We start from the raw sequence: 16738 nt of genomic DNA on the forward strand, positions 1-16738 counted from the left end.
GGAAGTGGAGGAGCAGACACTGATCTCTTCTCTGTGGTGACCAGGGAAAGGACCCAAGGGAATGGCCTGAAGTTGTGTCACGGGAGGTTTAGGTTGGATAATTAGAAAGAGATGCTTCACCCAGAGGGTGTCTGGGTGCTGGAACAGGCTCCTCAGGGAAGGGGTCACAGCACCAAACCTGACAGAGTTCAAGAAGCATTTGCACGATACTCTCAGGCACGACTCTTGGGGTTGGTCGTGTGCAGGGTTGGACTCAATGGTCCTTGTGGGTCACTTCCAACTCAGCAAATTCTGTAATTCTGTGTGTAACAGTAAGCCTAGCTCATCTTGAGTGTTCCACCACCTTCACATTTTAATGTAATTTCTAAACTTGAATTGGATTTTACTAAAGTGACAAAGGAGCACAGTGAGATAGGTGAATAGCTACAATATAGTAATACTAAGCAATACTAGAAATCCCATCATGTAATGAGAAAATAAACATGTAACTTTAATTTCATATTGTACATGGCAGGAGTTTAATATTAATTATATATACTGTCTTAAATGCTGAGCACTGTAGTCATCGCAGTACGGTTAATCTTTAGCATTTTTGTGTGAATACCTAAAGAGCAAATAATGTTTTGTTACTGCATTTTTGTGTTTCTTGTGCATAGTCTTTAAAGGAACTTTGGTAACCATTAGGTACAGTTCTTAACTGGTTGAATTAAATTCAGTGAAAACTTAGTTTGTTTGGGTTTTTTTTAATTTAGAGTTACTTAAAACAGTATGAAAGATATTAAATAGAAGTAGTGGATAGCTGATTTTAAATTCTGCTTGCTGTACTTATTTGATAATAAGTCAGACATTGAAAGTGGATCAAGAATGCAAAATATTATTAGGAAAAAACTCCACACTGTGTATTGTAGGGAAGAATGAAGGCCACTTTCTGTTTTCAGCTACTTTCCTGGTCTTTATTTATTTTATTGGTGACATCCTATTCCCACATCAATTTTCTTCAGTGTGAGTGGATATATAATAATAATAATGGCCCATCTTCGCGAACGAAGATTTGGGGAAAGGTCTTTTTACCTTTCCAGCCTGCGCAATGGATTTTTTAGGTGAGACACAGCCTGCGCTGAACTGAGCCCACCCTTTAATCCTAAGGTTCATCTGCCGGGGCCAAGCGAGCTTGGACAATGGCAGTGAGGTCCTCAGGACGTAGGTTTGTTTAGAGTGACCTTCTCATAGATGGATGGCCTCACAGGGCTAACGACCTCCATCTAGCCGGGAGACCGGGGAATCGAACCCGGGGTCGCAGCAGTGAGAGTCCTGCATGCTAACCACTAGGCCACCAGGGGTCTCGAGTGGATATATAGTCACTTTGCAAACAGCTGGAACTGTTTCTGCCCTCAGCTGGAGGCCAGCATCCCTTCTGTCGGACTGTATTAGTAGATCATGTGGGTACTCTTAATCTGCTGCAGAGAAAACACAGTTGAAATCGTTGAGATCATAGAATCATTTAGTTTGGAAAAGACCTCTACCATTGTTGAGTCCCACCATTAACCCAACACTGCCAACTCCAGCACTAAAACATGTCTCTAAGTGCCACATCTACACCTCTTTTAAATACTTCAAGGGTTGGTGAGTCAACCACTTCCCTGAACAGCCTGTTCCAATGTTTAATAACCCTTTCAGTGAAGAAATTTTTTCATATACCTAATCTAAACCTCCCCTGGCATGACTCAAGGCCATTTCCTCTTGTCCTATCTCTTACCTGGGAGAAGAGGCTGACCCCCCACCTCACTACAACCTTTTTTGCCAGGTAGTCACAGAGAGCATTAAAGTTCCCCATGAGCTTCCTTTTCTCCAGGCTAAACAACCTTCAGCTCCTTCAGCCACTCCTCATCAGACTTGTGCTCCAGACCCTTCACCAGCTCCATTGCCCTTCTTTGATCACACTCCAGCACTTCAATGTCTTTCTTACAGTGAGGGGCCCAAAACTGGACACAGGATTCGAGGTGTGACCTCACCAGTGCCATGTACAGGGGGACAATCACTGCCCTAGTCCTGCTGGCCACACTATTCCTCATACAAGCCAGGATGCCATTGGCCTTCTTGGTCACCTGGGCACATTGCTGGCTCATGTTCAGCTGGCTGTTAACCAGCACCCTCAAGTCCTTTTCCCCCAGACAGCTCTCCAGCCGCTCTTCCCCAAGCCTCTAGCACTGCATGGGGCTGCTGTGATCCAAGTGCAGGACCCAGTACTTCACCTTGTTGAACACCATACAGTTGGCCTCGGCCCATTGATCCAGCCTGTCCACATCCCTCTCTAGAGTCTTCCTAACCTCCAGCAGTTCAACACTCCCACCCAACTTGGTGTCATCTGCAAGCTGGCTGAGGGTGCACTCGATCCCCTCGTCCAAATCATCAGTAAAGATATTAAACAGGACTGGCCCCAATGCTGATTCCTGAGGAACACCACTTTGGCTGGCTACCAACTGGCTGTAACTCCATTCACCACCACTCTCTGGGCTTGGCCATCCAACCAGTTTTTTATCCAACAGAGTGCACCTGTCCAGACCATGAGCAGCCAGTTTCTCCAGGAGAATGCTGTGGGAAACAGTGTCAAAGGCTTTATTAGAATCCAAGTAGACAACATGCACAGTCTTTCCCTCATCCACTAAGCAAGTCACCCTCTCACAGAAGAAGATCATGTTGGGCAAGTGGGACCTGCCTTTTATAAACCCATCCTGACTGGGCCTGATTCCTTGGTTGTCCTGTATTTGCTGCATGGTTTTGCTCTAGATGATCTGCTCCATAACCTTCCCTGGCACCAAGGTCAGCTGACAGGCCTGTAGTTCCCTGGATCTTCCTTCTGACCTTTCTCGTAGATGGGCATTATATTTGCTAACTTCCAGTCAACCGGGATCTCCCTGGTTAGCCAGGACTGCTGGGTAATGATTGAAAGCGGCTTGGTGAGCACCTCTGCTAGCTCCCTCAGTACCCTTGGGTAGATCCCATGCAGCCCCATAGACTTGTGTGTGTTTCTAAGTGGTGTGGTAGGTTGCTGGCAATTTCCCCTTGGATTATGGTGACTTCTTTCTGCTCCCCATCCCAGTCTTCTGGCTCAGGGGGCTGGGACAAGAGCTGGTGTTACTATTAAGGACTGAGGCAAAGAAGGGCATTAGGCACCTCATCCTTTGTCACTGCTTCCTCCCGGATGCAATAAAGGATGGAGGTTCTCCTTAGCCCTCCCTTTATTGCTGATGTATTTATAGAAGCATTTTTGTTGTCTTTTACGGCATCTCTAGAGTGGTTTGCTTTTTAGCCGTGATTCAAGCTGATGTGTCTTATTTGCACACAGAAGTGGATTAGGAGTGCTCTGCACTCCTTTTACCTAGCAAAGGTTAGTTGAAGGATAACTCCCATAGTTAAATTTGCGAGTATGTAATACAGTAAAAGGCATCCTAGAGTTGGGAATACTTTTTTTTCCCCTTACCCATGCACTTTGAGCTGTATTTGTGCCTTTTTCTTTTCAGCTTTATTTGATAATAATTGATAATAATTTGATAATAATAAGGGGATAACTAGATCTATCTCTAGGTCCCTGCAAACCCTGGTTGTATTGTTTGGTTTGTTCTGCAGGTAGCTCTATCTATATATGTACATACCCACAGGTAAAAATTGCCTGATCCCTGCAACATTCCTGGTGAATGCAATATTTGTGTCTGTTTGTGCCAGGTTACTGAAGGGTTAAGCAGAATTTGATCAGACATATTTAATTTAGATAAAATTAGGTCTTTAACCTGTCTGGTGTTAATCACTGGGCAGAAATTGTTCAAGTTAGACTGTCTGTTCTACTCTGATGATGTTTTGTATTATCCACTCTGAAACGTTAATTTTTATTTTCTCAGCAGTCATTGTAGTAAAAAGTCAGTAAGTCAGTATTGCAACAGATGGAGCTCAACAGGTGCTCTATAAGAGATCCAGCTTCTTGGACTAAACATGATCTACATATAGAAAGAATAATTGAAAGGAAGCATAGTCAGAAAATTCAGGCAACAGAGACCTGCAGGAGGAAGAATAGCAGGTGCATTTAGAAATGTACTAACGGGGTGAAATGCTACCTTATTTTAACTTATTTAACTTGCTAAACTGACTTAGATGTGCAATCACAACGCTGTAGATACTTTCAATTTCTGTGAGCTTAAAAACACCTTTTTGCCATAATTTATACAGAGTGGTTTGATATCTAATGTCTTATTCTGGCTGGACTTACTTTCTCATGCTACACAGGAGTTCTGTATAACAGGCTCTTGGTTATTGAGGGGTATACAAAATAATTTCTGCTGAAGCTCTTCTGCAGTGCTGTAACTATTTAGATGTTCTGCCTGAAATAAGATTGTCATTGCTTAAATATAATCTGTGATGTTGGGGATCTGGAGCCTTTTAAAGGGTCCTGTTTACTTTTTATCATGTCTTGTATTTTACAGGGTAGAAGCGGTCTGGCAGACCACCTTGCATCCAGGCCGATTTCTTAAATTTCACTTAATGGGAAGTGATTGTGAAGTTGGTTCAAGTGCATTTTGATGTAGGTAGTACTTCCTCAGTTGCCACTGCATTGTAGCATATAGATGAACTTATTATGTAATAGAGATGAAGACTGTGCCACATACTCCCAAATAGTTAAAATATAATTAAAGTACCTGTAATGAATAATAAATTTCCTTTATTTTACCCTGTGTTTTGGGCTATTACAAAAATTAGTATTCTCTTCCCCACACATATTAGATCTTGCTACAGGATAGCAGGTATGTTTGAGATCAGTTTAATAGTAGTTGTTTAGGTGTTACACGTTGCTTTTCTATTCTAGAAGACCATGAAAAAAGTGACTTGGGAGCTAACCGTCCTCTGTTCCCAGTCACGTCTTGTGAAGCAGTCATTTCACTTCATTGATTTCTACTGTCAGATTTTTCACAGAAAGGATATTTTGCGTCTTAAAAGATATTGTTCAGCTAATTGCCTTTTTAATTCCTTCCTGCTAACCAGATCCTCATGTACCAGCCTTTAACTTAGAAGATCTTGAAGTTAAGCTGCCTCCATCATGTTAAAAACAAGTCCAGCACAAATCTATTTGATCTGGAAGAAATACCCGACTTGAACATTTTCTTTAATTCGATGCAAAACCTTCGGAGTTGCAAGATTCAAGGCAAATTGCCACAGAGTAGCCCAATAGCACTTAGAAAGAAACAGACTGTGGGGCCTTTTGAGTTTGTGGTAGTTTATGCTGTACTGAGCAGAGACTTGATGCCTCTTGAGAAGCTGATGCTGTCAAAAGATAAAGACCCAATATTGCCATCCATATTGATGCTGGTTGTAGTGTAGTATCTGCTGTAAAGTGTATGTCTGGTAGAAAAGAAAATGAGCATTCAGTTTTCCCCTGTAGCAATTTCAGATGGTTCTGTTTGCATCTTATCTTTGAAATCCTTTGGGAACTTTGACTGTTCTAAGAAAAATGTCATCATCGCTTTCTTTTTAGGTCTAAAATGTTGTTAAATGTTATGAATGGCAAAATTCACTGGTGAAATATGCCTTTTAATATTGATAAAACTAACTATTTTCATAATAATTTGCCTTGAGACATCAAATAGTTCAAAAGCAAGACAAAAAAAAGTAATGAAAAATTGCAGTAGGCATCAGAGGAAGTGTCTGAAATTGCAGACAGATATACACCCACTACAGTGATGATGGGAAGCATATCGTGGCTTCAGATGGTGGTATATTGTGTGAAAAATATAAATTGTGGTCATGGAATGCTTTAAAAAGCTTGCAATTCTTTAGCAAAAATATTGGAAATGCCCTGGGTTCTCTGAAGAAGTTAGTGACTGTATGCTCCCTGTAGAATTTCATATCATTAAGCCACTGGCAGCATGCAGTTCCTGATTTTAGCATTTGCTAAGCGTGACATCTTATTGCAGGCAGTGAAAATACCATGCCAAGTAGTGGCAGTAGGAATGCTGTAATCCTTCTTAAACACATTGGGGACATTCTGATATTCTTAATGGTAATTCTTAATGGTTCTTCTATAACCATTCTTCAGGATTTCCATTGAGCACAGTTGAATGTTGGACCTGAAAAAATAAGTGCCCTGCTGATTTTTTTTCTGCATCCAGCTTTTTTTTCTACCTTGGCTTCCTACTGTTTTACCCATCAGGGATCATTCTAATAGTATTGCAGAAAATACTTGATATTAGTTGAGGCTTATCTCAGAATGTGAAGAGTCATTACATATCCAAATATTCATATAAACAATCAAAAATTCCATTTTTAACCCCCTAAGAACATCATAATTAGGAAAATATTAAACTCCACATCTGTCAAAGCTTTTATTTTTTCTTTCTGATGGACTTTACTTAATAGTTGTCTTTCAATCAACTTTAGTTAGAACTGTGCAAACATGTTCTACGTCCCTTGTGAAAGACCGGATAGAGTTCCTGTGCTCATGACTCCTGGGTGTTTGTTGTCCAGTGAGGTGCAGAAGTTGACTATGCAAAGTGATAACAGCTTCCACATAAAACCATGGTAGGTGTGTACCTGAAGAGATTCCAGAAAAAAGATTTGTGGACACATAAGGACTTAAATTATATATAGATGTTCTAATTAGGGACAAAATTCATGCAGTATATGTTTGTATTATACTTAGAACCTAATAAAACCATTCCACTGACATGAGGTTAAGTCAAAAAGAAAGGAGATTATTCTGAAATAGAATTGCCTGGTTGCTCTTCCATTTTTCAGATTTATGTCAGTTTTGGCTCAGATAAACAGAGGACCACCCTCCATCTCATGAGTTCTTACAGAGGTAGATCTCGGTGTATGTTTTCTTCATTCTTACTGTGAGGTCTAACACCTTGGGTTTGGGTTGAGGGCACTAGGACAGGCTCTTTACTGTCATGAGTACTTTTGCCTGTAGGTATTGCTGCTCCAAAATTCTGATCTTGATTAGTTGAAAATGGCTTCAATGTCCATACATACTTACCAAGGTTATAAACACAACACAAGTAAGGATTTTCCTGATGAGAAATACTGCTGTAGTGCGTTGAATTCATTGTGTGATTCATGGGGTACTATACTTCCATTTTAAAAACCAGAACTCATTGCGGTAATTGCTTATTCGTAGATACAGAATTCAGAATAAGACTTGCAGGATGTTGTACTCGTAGTATAATATGTAGGCAAGCAGGTGTTTTAAAATTTATTATGGAATACTGTGTATAAGTTTCTTCGTTTCAATGGAAGCTAGTGAAGTTTCTCATTAGATTTTCCATAGTGTTGCGCTGAATAAATTCTTCCTTTGGATGCAAAGAATATGTCGGATATGGAATCAATCCACAACTATCTTTTTCAAGAATCTAGACTTGCCATCTCTAATTAGATGCTGTATGGCAGAATTGATTTTGTAATCTGCATTTGCATTAAAAACTGACTCCTAGAATTGCTCAGATAGCTTGTAATGTTCACAGTTTGTATCATGTCATTTTACTGAGTTTGCAGATGTGAAAATTTTGTGCATCTGCAGATAAAGACTTTTAGAGCACAGAAGCCTTTATAATTGCAGGCTTAGAAATTTTTCAACAGTTTCTGCCTGTAAGGAGATTACATGTTCTCAGATGGCTATAAAATGCTGGATAAAAAGGTCTAGATGATGGAGCAATAATAGCATGAAATTGATTGGGGTTTAAACAGTCACCATTCCCACAAGAAGCAACACACTGATCTTGTGCTGTGTTGGAATGGAGGGGTTGAATGAATTCCATTGCTGTCAGTATAATTTGCCTTAGGTGTTGTTAAGGTCTGAATGGAGTAACTGCATTGCTCTACTTGTGCTCTTATTTTCTATATTTTCTTATTTTCTCAGTAGGCTAAATTTGATTTTAATGTTTTATCTTAAATAGTACTTTGTCAAGGAAATACTTGGAATGTCAAAACCAAAGATGTCTCTTTATATATAGCAGTAATTATTGTTGTGAAGTGCTGGAGAACTCCGTAGCTCCTGGATAGAGAGTGATTGCTGTGACTAGCATTAAGTAATCATCTTACAGTATTACCTTGTGTCATCAAAAAAGCAGTTCATAGGATGGAATAAAAATCAAACCTAAGCATGAACAGATAGTTAAGATTATGTATTAAGAGTACATAATATATAAGTGAAAACTTTACAGGCTTTACTTTGCAAGTTGCCTAGTTAAGCTTTCTAAATTAATGTTGCTACTAAAAAAAAATTATGCCTCTATTGAGTTACTTTTGTTGTTGCTGCTTATATTCTGTTCTCTAGTAAAATATGCTTTAAAAATGAGAACCATATCTTTATTAACTTATCTCCGGTTGTCTACTGAACTGACTATAATGTAGGTATTTCCACAGAATTAATGATACCATGCAGAGTGCTTTTATGATCACTAGAGCATCCCCCCAAAGGTTCAAACTACAGTACCAGCCTAATTTGGTAGCTGGGACTTAAAATTCTGAAATGTACAAAGACTTAGGATTGTTTGATTATTCCTCTAAAGCTTAGCTTGGAGGAGGAGACAGTTCAAACTCCAGACCTGACAGAAAGAGGCAAGGAGAGCAGCAGAGCATCACTTTTCCTCCTAAAACATCAGCTAAAATAAGAAACATCAACACTTACTAGTCTTAGTCTGGCCCTTAGTTGAATATTGGTAAGTGTATCTTCTTCACAACGTGAACTGAGAACTTGAATATTTGTCCCAGTCTTTCTAGTTAAGTATTTAATTAGGCATGTGCTTCACATAATTTTGTTCTTTATTCTTAGGTCTATCTCAAATTGACTTGCCTCAAAGGGATGAGGGAGGATAAAAAGGGAATCTTGGGAGATCTGTAAACTGTTCCCATACCTCAAGATCAAATGTGTGTGAGGGTTGAGAGTAGGAGAAAAGGGATGCTATTCTTCACTCTGGTTCTGTCACATAGTACTGCACGCTGTTTAGTCAGTGTAACCAGCAGTGTGCTCCAGTGTCTCATTGGATAAGATGTAGCAGGTCAGAAAGGGGACTAGATAAAAACCCTAAAAATGGTGGTGGAAGAACTAGGGCAGGCAGTAACACCCAAGCCTGAAGTGCAACCCCTACCCAGCACTGATCCTTCTTGCCTCTGTTCTGATTCTTCCTCAGTTGCAGCCCCTAAATGTCCCAGGTGCGGGCATAGGCAAAGGTGGCAGTTTTTCTAATATTTTCCAGAGCTGTTTTGCACTCCTGTGAAACCTGTAGGTAGTTGCAGGTACTGTGACAGCACTACTGTAGAAATACAATACCACTATGCTGTGTTTCAAGCACAGTTTAAAAAGTACCAAGGTAGTAAGGAGGTTATGTGACTGTGGTTTGTAATGTGATACTGTTTGTTAGCAGCTATCTCCATTCTGGCTAAAAAGGAAACAGTTTCACAAGGTTCAAGTTTGTCCCTAACAAAGAGTGCCATAAAGTGGGTAAGTGATATCAGAGCATAATACTGGCATCATCATATGGTTGCCAGACCACACTGTTGTCTCTTGCACTGCCCATTACTGCCACTTCTTCAGTGCCCAAAGCTGGCTTTGATATTCAGCATCACTCATTAATCTTCTTCTGATGTGCCTATGTGTTTTATATTGACATTTTAACTAAATTTTGGTTGCAGGTTACCTAGTGGGAGGCGAAGTGGGCTTTTTTTTTAAGTCAAAATGAGGTGCTGAATTATGCTTCTAAATAATTTTTTAGCATTTTGTGTCCAGAAGGTTATTTCTTGTTGTCACTTACAGGTCTTCTCACAGTGAAAAATTAATGTACCTATAATATTGCCAATAATTTGTGCTGTAAAGACATGCCCAGCTGTCTCAGCATGCTTTCATTTGTGGCAAAAGAATCAATTGCTTTTTGAAAGAAGGGTTAATAGATTTGTATCTGTCTAAACGTACCTTAGGAGGGAAGATTAAATTCTTACCTCTGAAGCGGTAGAATTAAAGTCCTGTTATGTTGCATTTCAATTCTGAATTATTCTTATTAAAGACTTAATGGGATGCTGCCAAAGCACAGAACAGTTGTTCACATCCTTCTGAAGTCAGTTATGAAGCTCTACTGGTTCAAAACATGAGGAGAATGCCAGTATGTGTTCTTGGCTATTTCATTTGTTTAAGTAATCTTTTAATGCTCTAAAAGTAAACATTAGTCATACTTTTGTAGCCTCTGAGTTTGAGTCATGATCTAAACATTTGAAAGTAATCCATGTTAGTAAACATCTTTCATGTTTCCTTTTTAAAGTTCTAGGATAACAATATTGGCTGGGTTTTCAGTCTGTTTTATGTCTGGATCGTGTGCATCCCCTGCAATGTGAAATTCCTGATTTGTTTCATGCTGTACTGCAGGCACTTGGCACTAAACAAATTAACAATAGACCTCACTGTACTAAGATAAGAGGCTAATTTCACAGGTACAGCATTTCATAAATCACACTATAGTTGACAGTTCAGAAATGGAGAATAATTTAATATTTAGAAATCTAGTCAAATGGGAATAGTCATAGGCTTATTAGAAACCAATGTCACATTGCTGTTTGAATCAAAGATTTCTAGGTCAGAATGACTGATGGTCATGTGAATTTTCTTATATAAACTCTTATATAATAACTCTTCAAATTCTACAGTTTTATCAGGTAATGTATCCTATATAATTGCTTAGTTAACATGTAAGAGAGTGCTCCTGAAAATACTTCACTCTATTTTTTATTTATTTATTTTTAATGTCACTTGACCGCTGCTGTGATAGTTCAGTCAGTTGAAATATGTAAATTTGCTGACATCTGAACTTGAATTTCAGTTCTTTTTGTTCTGTCACTGTGTAGATGAATAAAACTGCTCATGACCTCAGTGTGGTTTTACTTCAGATATTAGACTTATACTGATTAAACAGTTAGGAACTTGGGGGGGTTTTGCAGTCTTGAATGACAGTAGCTTGATTCTGTTTGATTAATTCAAGGTAAACCTGTAATATTTTGGGAATCCTAAATATGCAAGAGAATTTGCTGTAGTTTTAAAATCTGTGTTAGAAGTGATGCATATTACTGATATAAGTGGATACTTTCATAAAATAGACAAAATTAAAAACACACCTAAGCTTTTCTAGTCGTGAATACTAGCAGTGTCTGTGGAAGTCTTTCATGGGAGTTTGCTCATCTAACCTGTTGTGGTATTTCATTTAGTCACCTGAACTTCTACTTAAGTAATGAATATAATCTTTAATACTTTTTTAACTAATGAATTTCACATTGTTAACTAAATTCCAACTAGAGTATCTATTAGAAGGGTTGGCTTTTTGGATGTTGCTTGTTTCAGACCTTGTGTTCACCCAGGCGTCTCTAAGCCTAAACTTTCTTTGGAAAACTTCCCATTATCAATACTTGTAGCCTTTTTAGTTTGGCTTTTGAATGAATGATCATGAAAGAGTTGCTGTTTTGGGGTAACATGCGTTGTAGTTCTTTTCACAGCCTAATACCTAATTTCAAGAATTAATAGATTTCTTAATAGGTGAGAAGTTTTTTATCAGAAGTTTGGGATATTTTGTGCCAGGAAAGTGAAAGATTAGTGCCTTAATGGCAGTCCGTTGATGTTTTTAAATGGTTTGTAGACTGAACTGAAGGTATGCATGGGAGAGCTTTTGTTCTACAAGATATTTTCTGCAGCAGAGAATGTGTAAACTTTGAAGGTGAAACTTCATCTACAGAGATTCTATATTGTATACATTCTTACTTGATTGAAGGGAATTGAAAGAAGGGAATATGTGAAGGCCGTTAGTTTGATAGTGTGAATAAACAGACTGGTTCCCATTGCCTATTAACATTAGTCACCTCTCAATTTTACATGAGGTAAAGCAGCAGCAAAGGTACTCCACAGCTGTCCTGTCTCAGAGTGGGAGTCTTGCGTTGATTCTTCTATGATCTTAATTCTGTTTAAGTGATATTCTGGATGCAAGAGACTATATTTGAAAATGAGTAGCTTAAAAAAGGAATACCAAAAATGGCCAGAGTGTTTTTCAGAGTGATAGAAAACCTTTTAATGTTTACATACAAAAATCCTCCACCAAAGACCATAACATCTGTGTAAATACACTGGCTGTAGAAATGAAGAAAATATAGTCATTAGTAACTGAGAACTTAATAATTTACTTTAGAATGCTATAGATTTAGAGAGGACCATTGTACTTCTATACTAAATGAGACACTGAAGTTCTTGATTTTTATTTTAACAGGTTTTGGATTTTTATCTTACCCCCTCATCTTTTCTTCTGTTTCTCTCTAGGTTTAACTATAGATCAACACATCATCTTGCATCTCATGGGTTTTATGAATTTTTAAATTGGTTTGATGAAAGAGCATGGTATCCACTAGGAAGAATAGTAGGTGGAACTGTAAGTATTGTAATAATAACTTAAAGGTGACTTTGCAGTAAGTTTTTTGAACTTTCAATGCAAATTCGACATCAGTAAAAGGCAACTCTTAATAAAATATGCCTTTAATTGTCAAATTGCTGCAGAGGGAGTATCAAGATGTTTTTAATTTTTAGGTGCAGAAACTGAGAGTAAGTCAACATGCTTTAGTCTTTATTCAACACCATACTGTGAACAAGAAATACAGAACTTCCTTATGTATGAACTTCTTATGGTAATAAAAAAGGGTCTTACTCCTGTAATACCTGTACATGAAATCAAAAAAGGAAAAACAATTTTTTTTTAAATTTTTTTTTGTTCAAAACTGTTAACTAAATCTCTTAAGGTACAAGTTTTAATCCAATGGTATATGTTGAGTAGACTTCATGTATGTATGGAAAAAAGTTAGGATTTCAGTGGGAAAAGACCTTGTGAAATTAAATCAGTGTGGCACATGTATGAAGCATCAGGAATAGTTAAGATTGGCGTCGATGCAATTTTCAAGACAGGAAAGATGTACAAAATGGTATTATCAAATCAGAATACAAATGTTGTTCATTAAAATGCCTTTAGTAACACTTAAATTACTAACACAGCCACAGCCAGTTTCTTAATGTGTGAAAGTTCATTAAAGCTTTTTAATTATAGTACATAACATTTAAAGGCATTAAAGATGAGTTTTTTGTAACAGATCACCATTTGTTTTAGTATCTTGGAGATACCAAAGTAAAGAAGATAAAGAGTCTTGAGACTCTTTATGTAACATGGATGTGTGTTTTCCATACCTCTCTTATATGAAGTGAAACCCCTTAGGAAAGAGAATTGAAATGTATGCAGGGGAACATTCTGTCATTTGTTAATTTAATTTCATACAATACCTTTCTTCGTTTTTGAGAGAAACTAAGGCAGGTGAAGTTCATATTAACTTTTCTAGTATGTATTGATTTTTCTAATGTTGATAAATGTGGGAGGGTAGAATTCCTATTAAGAATATTTTAAAGTTCTCCAATATTTTGTGATGGGTTCAATAGATTTCATACCTTCCCTGGAGGGCATCTTAATTCAAATTTACAGGACTTTATTTCAATCTTTTATATCCAAAGCTCTCTACTGATGTCTTGCAAATATATAACACTCAAGTGACTGACCATCAACTTTTCAACTTTAAAAAAAATAGATTTTGTTGATGCGCATTTTCTTTCCCCATTGGTACCAAGAAGCGAAAGAATGTCATGATATATTTTGAAGGAAAATGGATAGGGCTGGGAAATTTTGGGTTTCTTCTTGTTGTCTTAGGCTTTTGGGGCTTTTTTTTCCATAAAGCTGTTAGCTGGCTTGAAATCCTGTTGCAAACTTTTGCTTCTGCTTCCATACCTTAATGGCAAATTCTTCTCATTATATGTTAAATGTCAAACAAGGTAGGATATTACCTGTATGCTGCTTATTCATTTATGAACTAGATTATATGTTATTGTTAGCATTTGGATAAAATTTAAAGAATGTCTTGTATTCAGTCATGTCGTCAAAACATGATTAAAGTAGTATTAATATAATTCTATTAGCTTATTCTAATGTTCACTGCTTATATCAGCTTAAGAAATTACTATTTCGTTGCAAATTATCTGTAAACAAATCTACCATGATATTTTTCTGCAATAACCTAATGTTTTGGTTTGTTCTGTTTTTTTCTCCTTGTAGGTATACCCAGGACTGATGGTGACAGCAGGCCTTATACATTGGATTTTAAATATGCTTAACGTGACAGTCCATATAAGAGATGTATGTGTGTTTCTAGCACCAGTCTTTAGCGGCCTTACAGCTATTTCTACTTTCCTGCTCACCAGAGAACTGTGGAACCAGGGAGCAGGGCTTTTAGCTGCCTGTTTTATCGCCATAGTTCCAGGTTACATATCTCGATCAGTAGCAGGATCATTTGACAATGAAGGCATAGCTATTTTTGCACTGCAGTTCACATACTATTTATGGGTAAGTAATTGCTGAGTCTTTTGCTTTGGAAAGGTTTTTTGGTTCCTCCTCCAACCCAGTGACTTGATTTTTCTTAGAATCCATTGAATTCTTATTTTCCTCCCTCTCATCCCTCTTCCCCTTGGCTCTTGATCAGGAAAGTACTGAGAAGTCACATGATCTGAACCACTCCATAATCATTCTCTTTAGTTCACTGTGTAGAAGTGCTGTTCCACTGAAGTATGTGTGTCCTATAGTAATAATAAAAATGATGATGAGTCTATAAATTTAAAACAAACAGAGGGGTTGTTTTTCAGTTTATAGGTATTAGCATTATGTGTGCATCTAACTTTTAGCCTCCTTACATACCTAGTGAAAAGGAGTAGACTGAATGTGGAGTGCTTTGAATTGTCTTCTGGAAAAGCTTTTGACTGTGTGGACTGTCTGTATCCAAATTATTTAACCAAAGCTGTCTAGAGCAAGATATTAATGTTAACTTGCGTGCTTAAAAAAATAGTCTTATGTCTTTTAATTAGCCTACTTGCTAAAGCTGCTTGTCAGTCACTCCTTAATCTGTATGTAGAATTTCATCTGTATGTAGAATTTCATCTGTAATGCAGTTTTGCATGAAGGAGTTTGAGCAAGCTGTATCTTTTCTGGACCATTGAATCTAGTTTGGAAATAACACAAAAGCAAAATGATATTGTTAATTCAGCATAGACGCTGTAGTATACTGTCCCTTGTGTGTTCCTGGAATGCATATATTTCTCATTTTGAGTGTCTGCACATAAGTATGTGGTCATTACACCTTTTCTCATGATTTTGTATTTACAGATATTTTTAGCTTTAGAATATTTCAAACTTGGGATGTAGTTGGTAGGAATATGATAGAGGGGAATTGAGTTTTGTCATGACTGAGTGACTGGTGTTACCCTAAATGCAGTTTTTTCAAGTCTGGTCTTAGAATAAGCTGCAGCTGTAAAGGTGTGCTGTGTTTGATAACAATAATAGAATCAACTTACATTGTTATTTTAGAGTAACTGAGATACAATAGCAGTTCTGTGTTCTTAGGAAATCCATATTTAATGGAACTGCTTATGCAGTAATATTTGCATGACCGCCTGTAGAATTATGTGTGAATCAAATATATTTTATTGAAAACTTTCTAGCTTTGTTTAATGTCTGTTCTTCATTCCTGTTTTCCCACACCACAGTCACCACCATCAATTTTAGAGAAATTCATGCTCCTGGGCTGTTTATGGATCCAGCTAAACCTTTGGTAGTATCTGAATGTTCTCATTAACACTGAGTTTTTAAAAATTACAGAATAACTCTTGTGTCTGTAATTGCAGAGTTGAGTCGAATGCCAGCCAAAGGAAGGCATGGATAGTCAACATTCAGAATTCTAAAGTGGCCTAGTGTCTCAGAGAAAGTAGCACAGAGGTGTTGCTACTTCTGTTCTACATGAGACCATGAAGCAGAGAGTTGGGTCGTATGCTGCCTCTGCTTTTGCCAGAGAAATACATATAAGCTCCTTTTGTGTGTGAAAGCATTGCATTAGTGGTACAATTCTGTGGATATCAGTTCAGAAACATACAAATATAACTTGATGTGGGCTAAAGAATTTCTCTTGACAATTGTGTTGGAATGAAATTTTCGAATACTGTCCTGTATTTGTCATTCATAAATACTTGGTTATTTTTCCAGGTGAAGTCTGTGAAAACTGGGTCAGTCTTTTGGACAATCTGCTGCTGTCTATCCTACTTTTACATGGTAAGGCTTTTATATATATAATAGCTAAACTATTTGAGTAGGGATTACATAATCCACATGTTAATAAAGAACCGAAGAATATTTTCATCCTTGTTGAAGCCATAATATTAATTTGTTGCTTCATGTTTCTATTAAAACCTTAAATATATGACTAAAAGACATAATAAATAAATTGAAATTGAAAGTATTTAAATAAACACCAAAAAGTTTTTATTTAAAGTATTGAAGTATAATAATTTATAAATTTTTCCTATGCTGTGAGTAGGTAGTCTGATTCAGTCAGATTTTCATTTGGGTACAGGTAAATTAAGGTGTAATTTTAATATTCGTGTATCTGTCTGTCATTATTACGAAAATGAAATAATAATCAGAATATTTAGAATGTAAGGACAAAGTTACATTTTTATAATTTTGAAAACTATTTCTTTGGGTATAATTATGCCTTAAAGCTTACCACCAGGGTTGATGAATGATTTCAATGTCATAATAAATAATCATAAATACTCTTTTCATTCTTGATCTGTGAAGATGGAAGCTATTGCAGA

General features: G+C 37.2%; 1 protein-coding gene across 1 annotated transcript in view; it reads left to right on the forward strand.

Annotated features, from left to right (window-relative positions):
- STT3B (STT3B, catalytic subunit of the oligosaccharyltransferase complex) overlaps positions 1-16738 on the forward strand; it is a 53991-nt gene that overhangs the window by 11343 nt on the left and 25910 nt on the right. The window contains exons 2-4 of the mRNA XM_027675452.1: positions 12329-12437; positions 14154-14441; positions 16128-16193. Coding sequence (XP_027531253.1) covers positions 12329-12437; positions 14154-14441; positions 16128-16193 — 463 coding nt within the window. The remainder of the gene's footprint in view (positions 1-12328; positions 12438-14153; positions 14442-16127; positions 16194-16738) is intronic.

This window comes from Neopelma chrysocephalum, unplaced genomic scaffold (assembly GCF_003984885.1).
Source record: "Neopelma chrysocephalum unplaced genomic scaffold, ASM398488v2 Primary Assembly neopelma1_26, whole genome shotgun sequence".
In the NCBI taxonomy this organism is placed as follows: domain Eukaryota; kingdom Metazoa; phylum Chordata; class Aves; order Passeriformes; family Pipridae; genus Neopelma; species Neopelma chrysocephalum.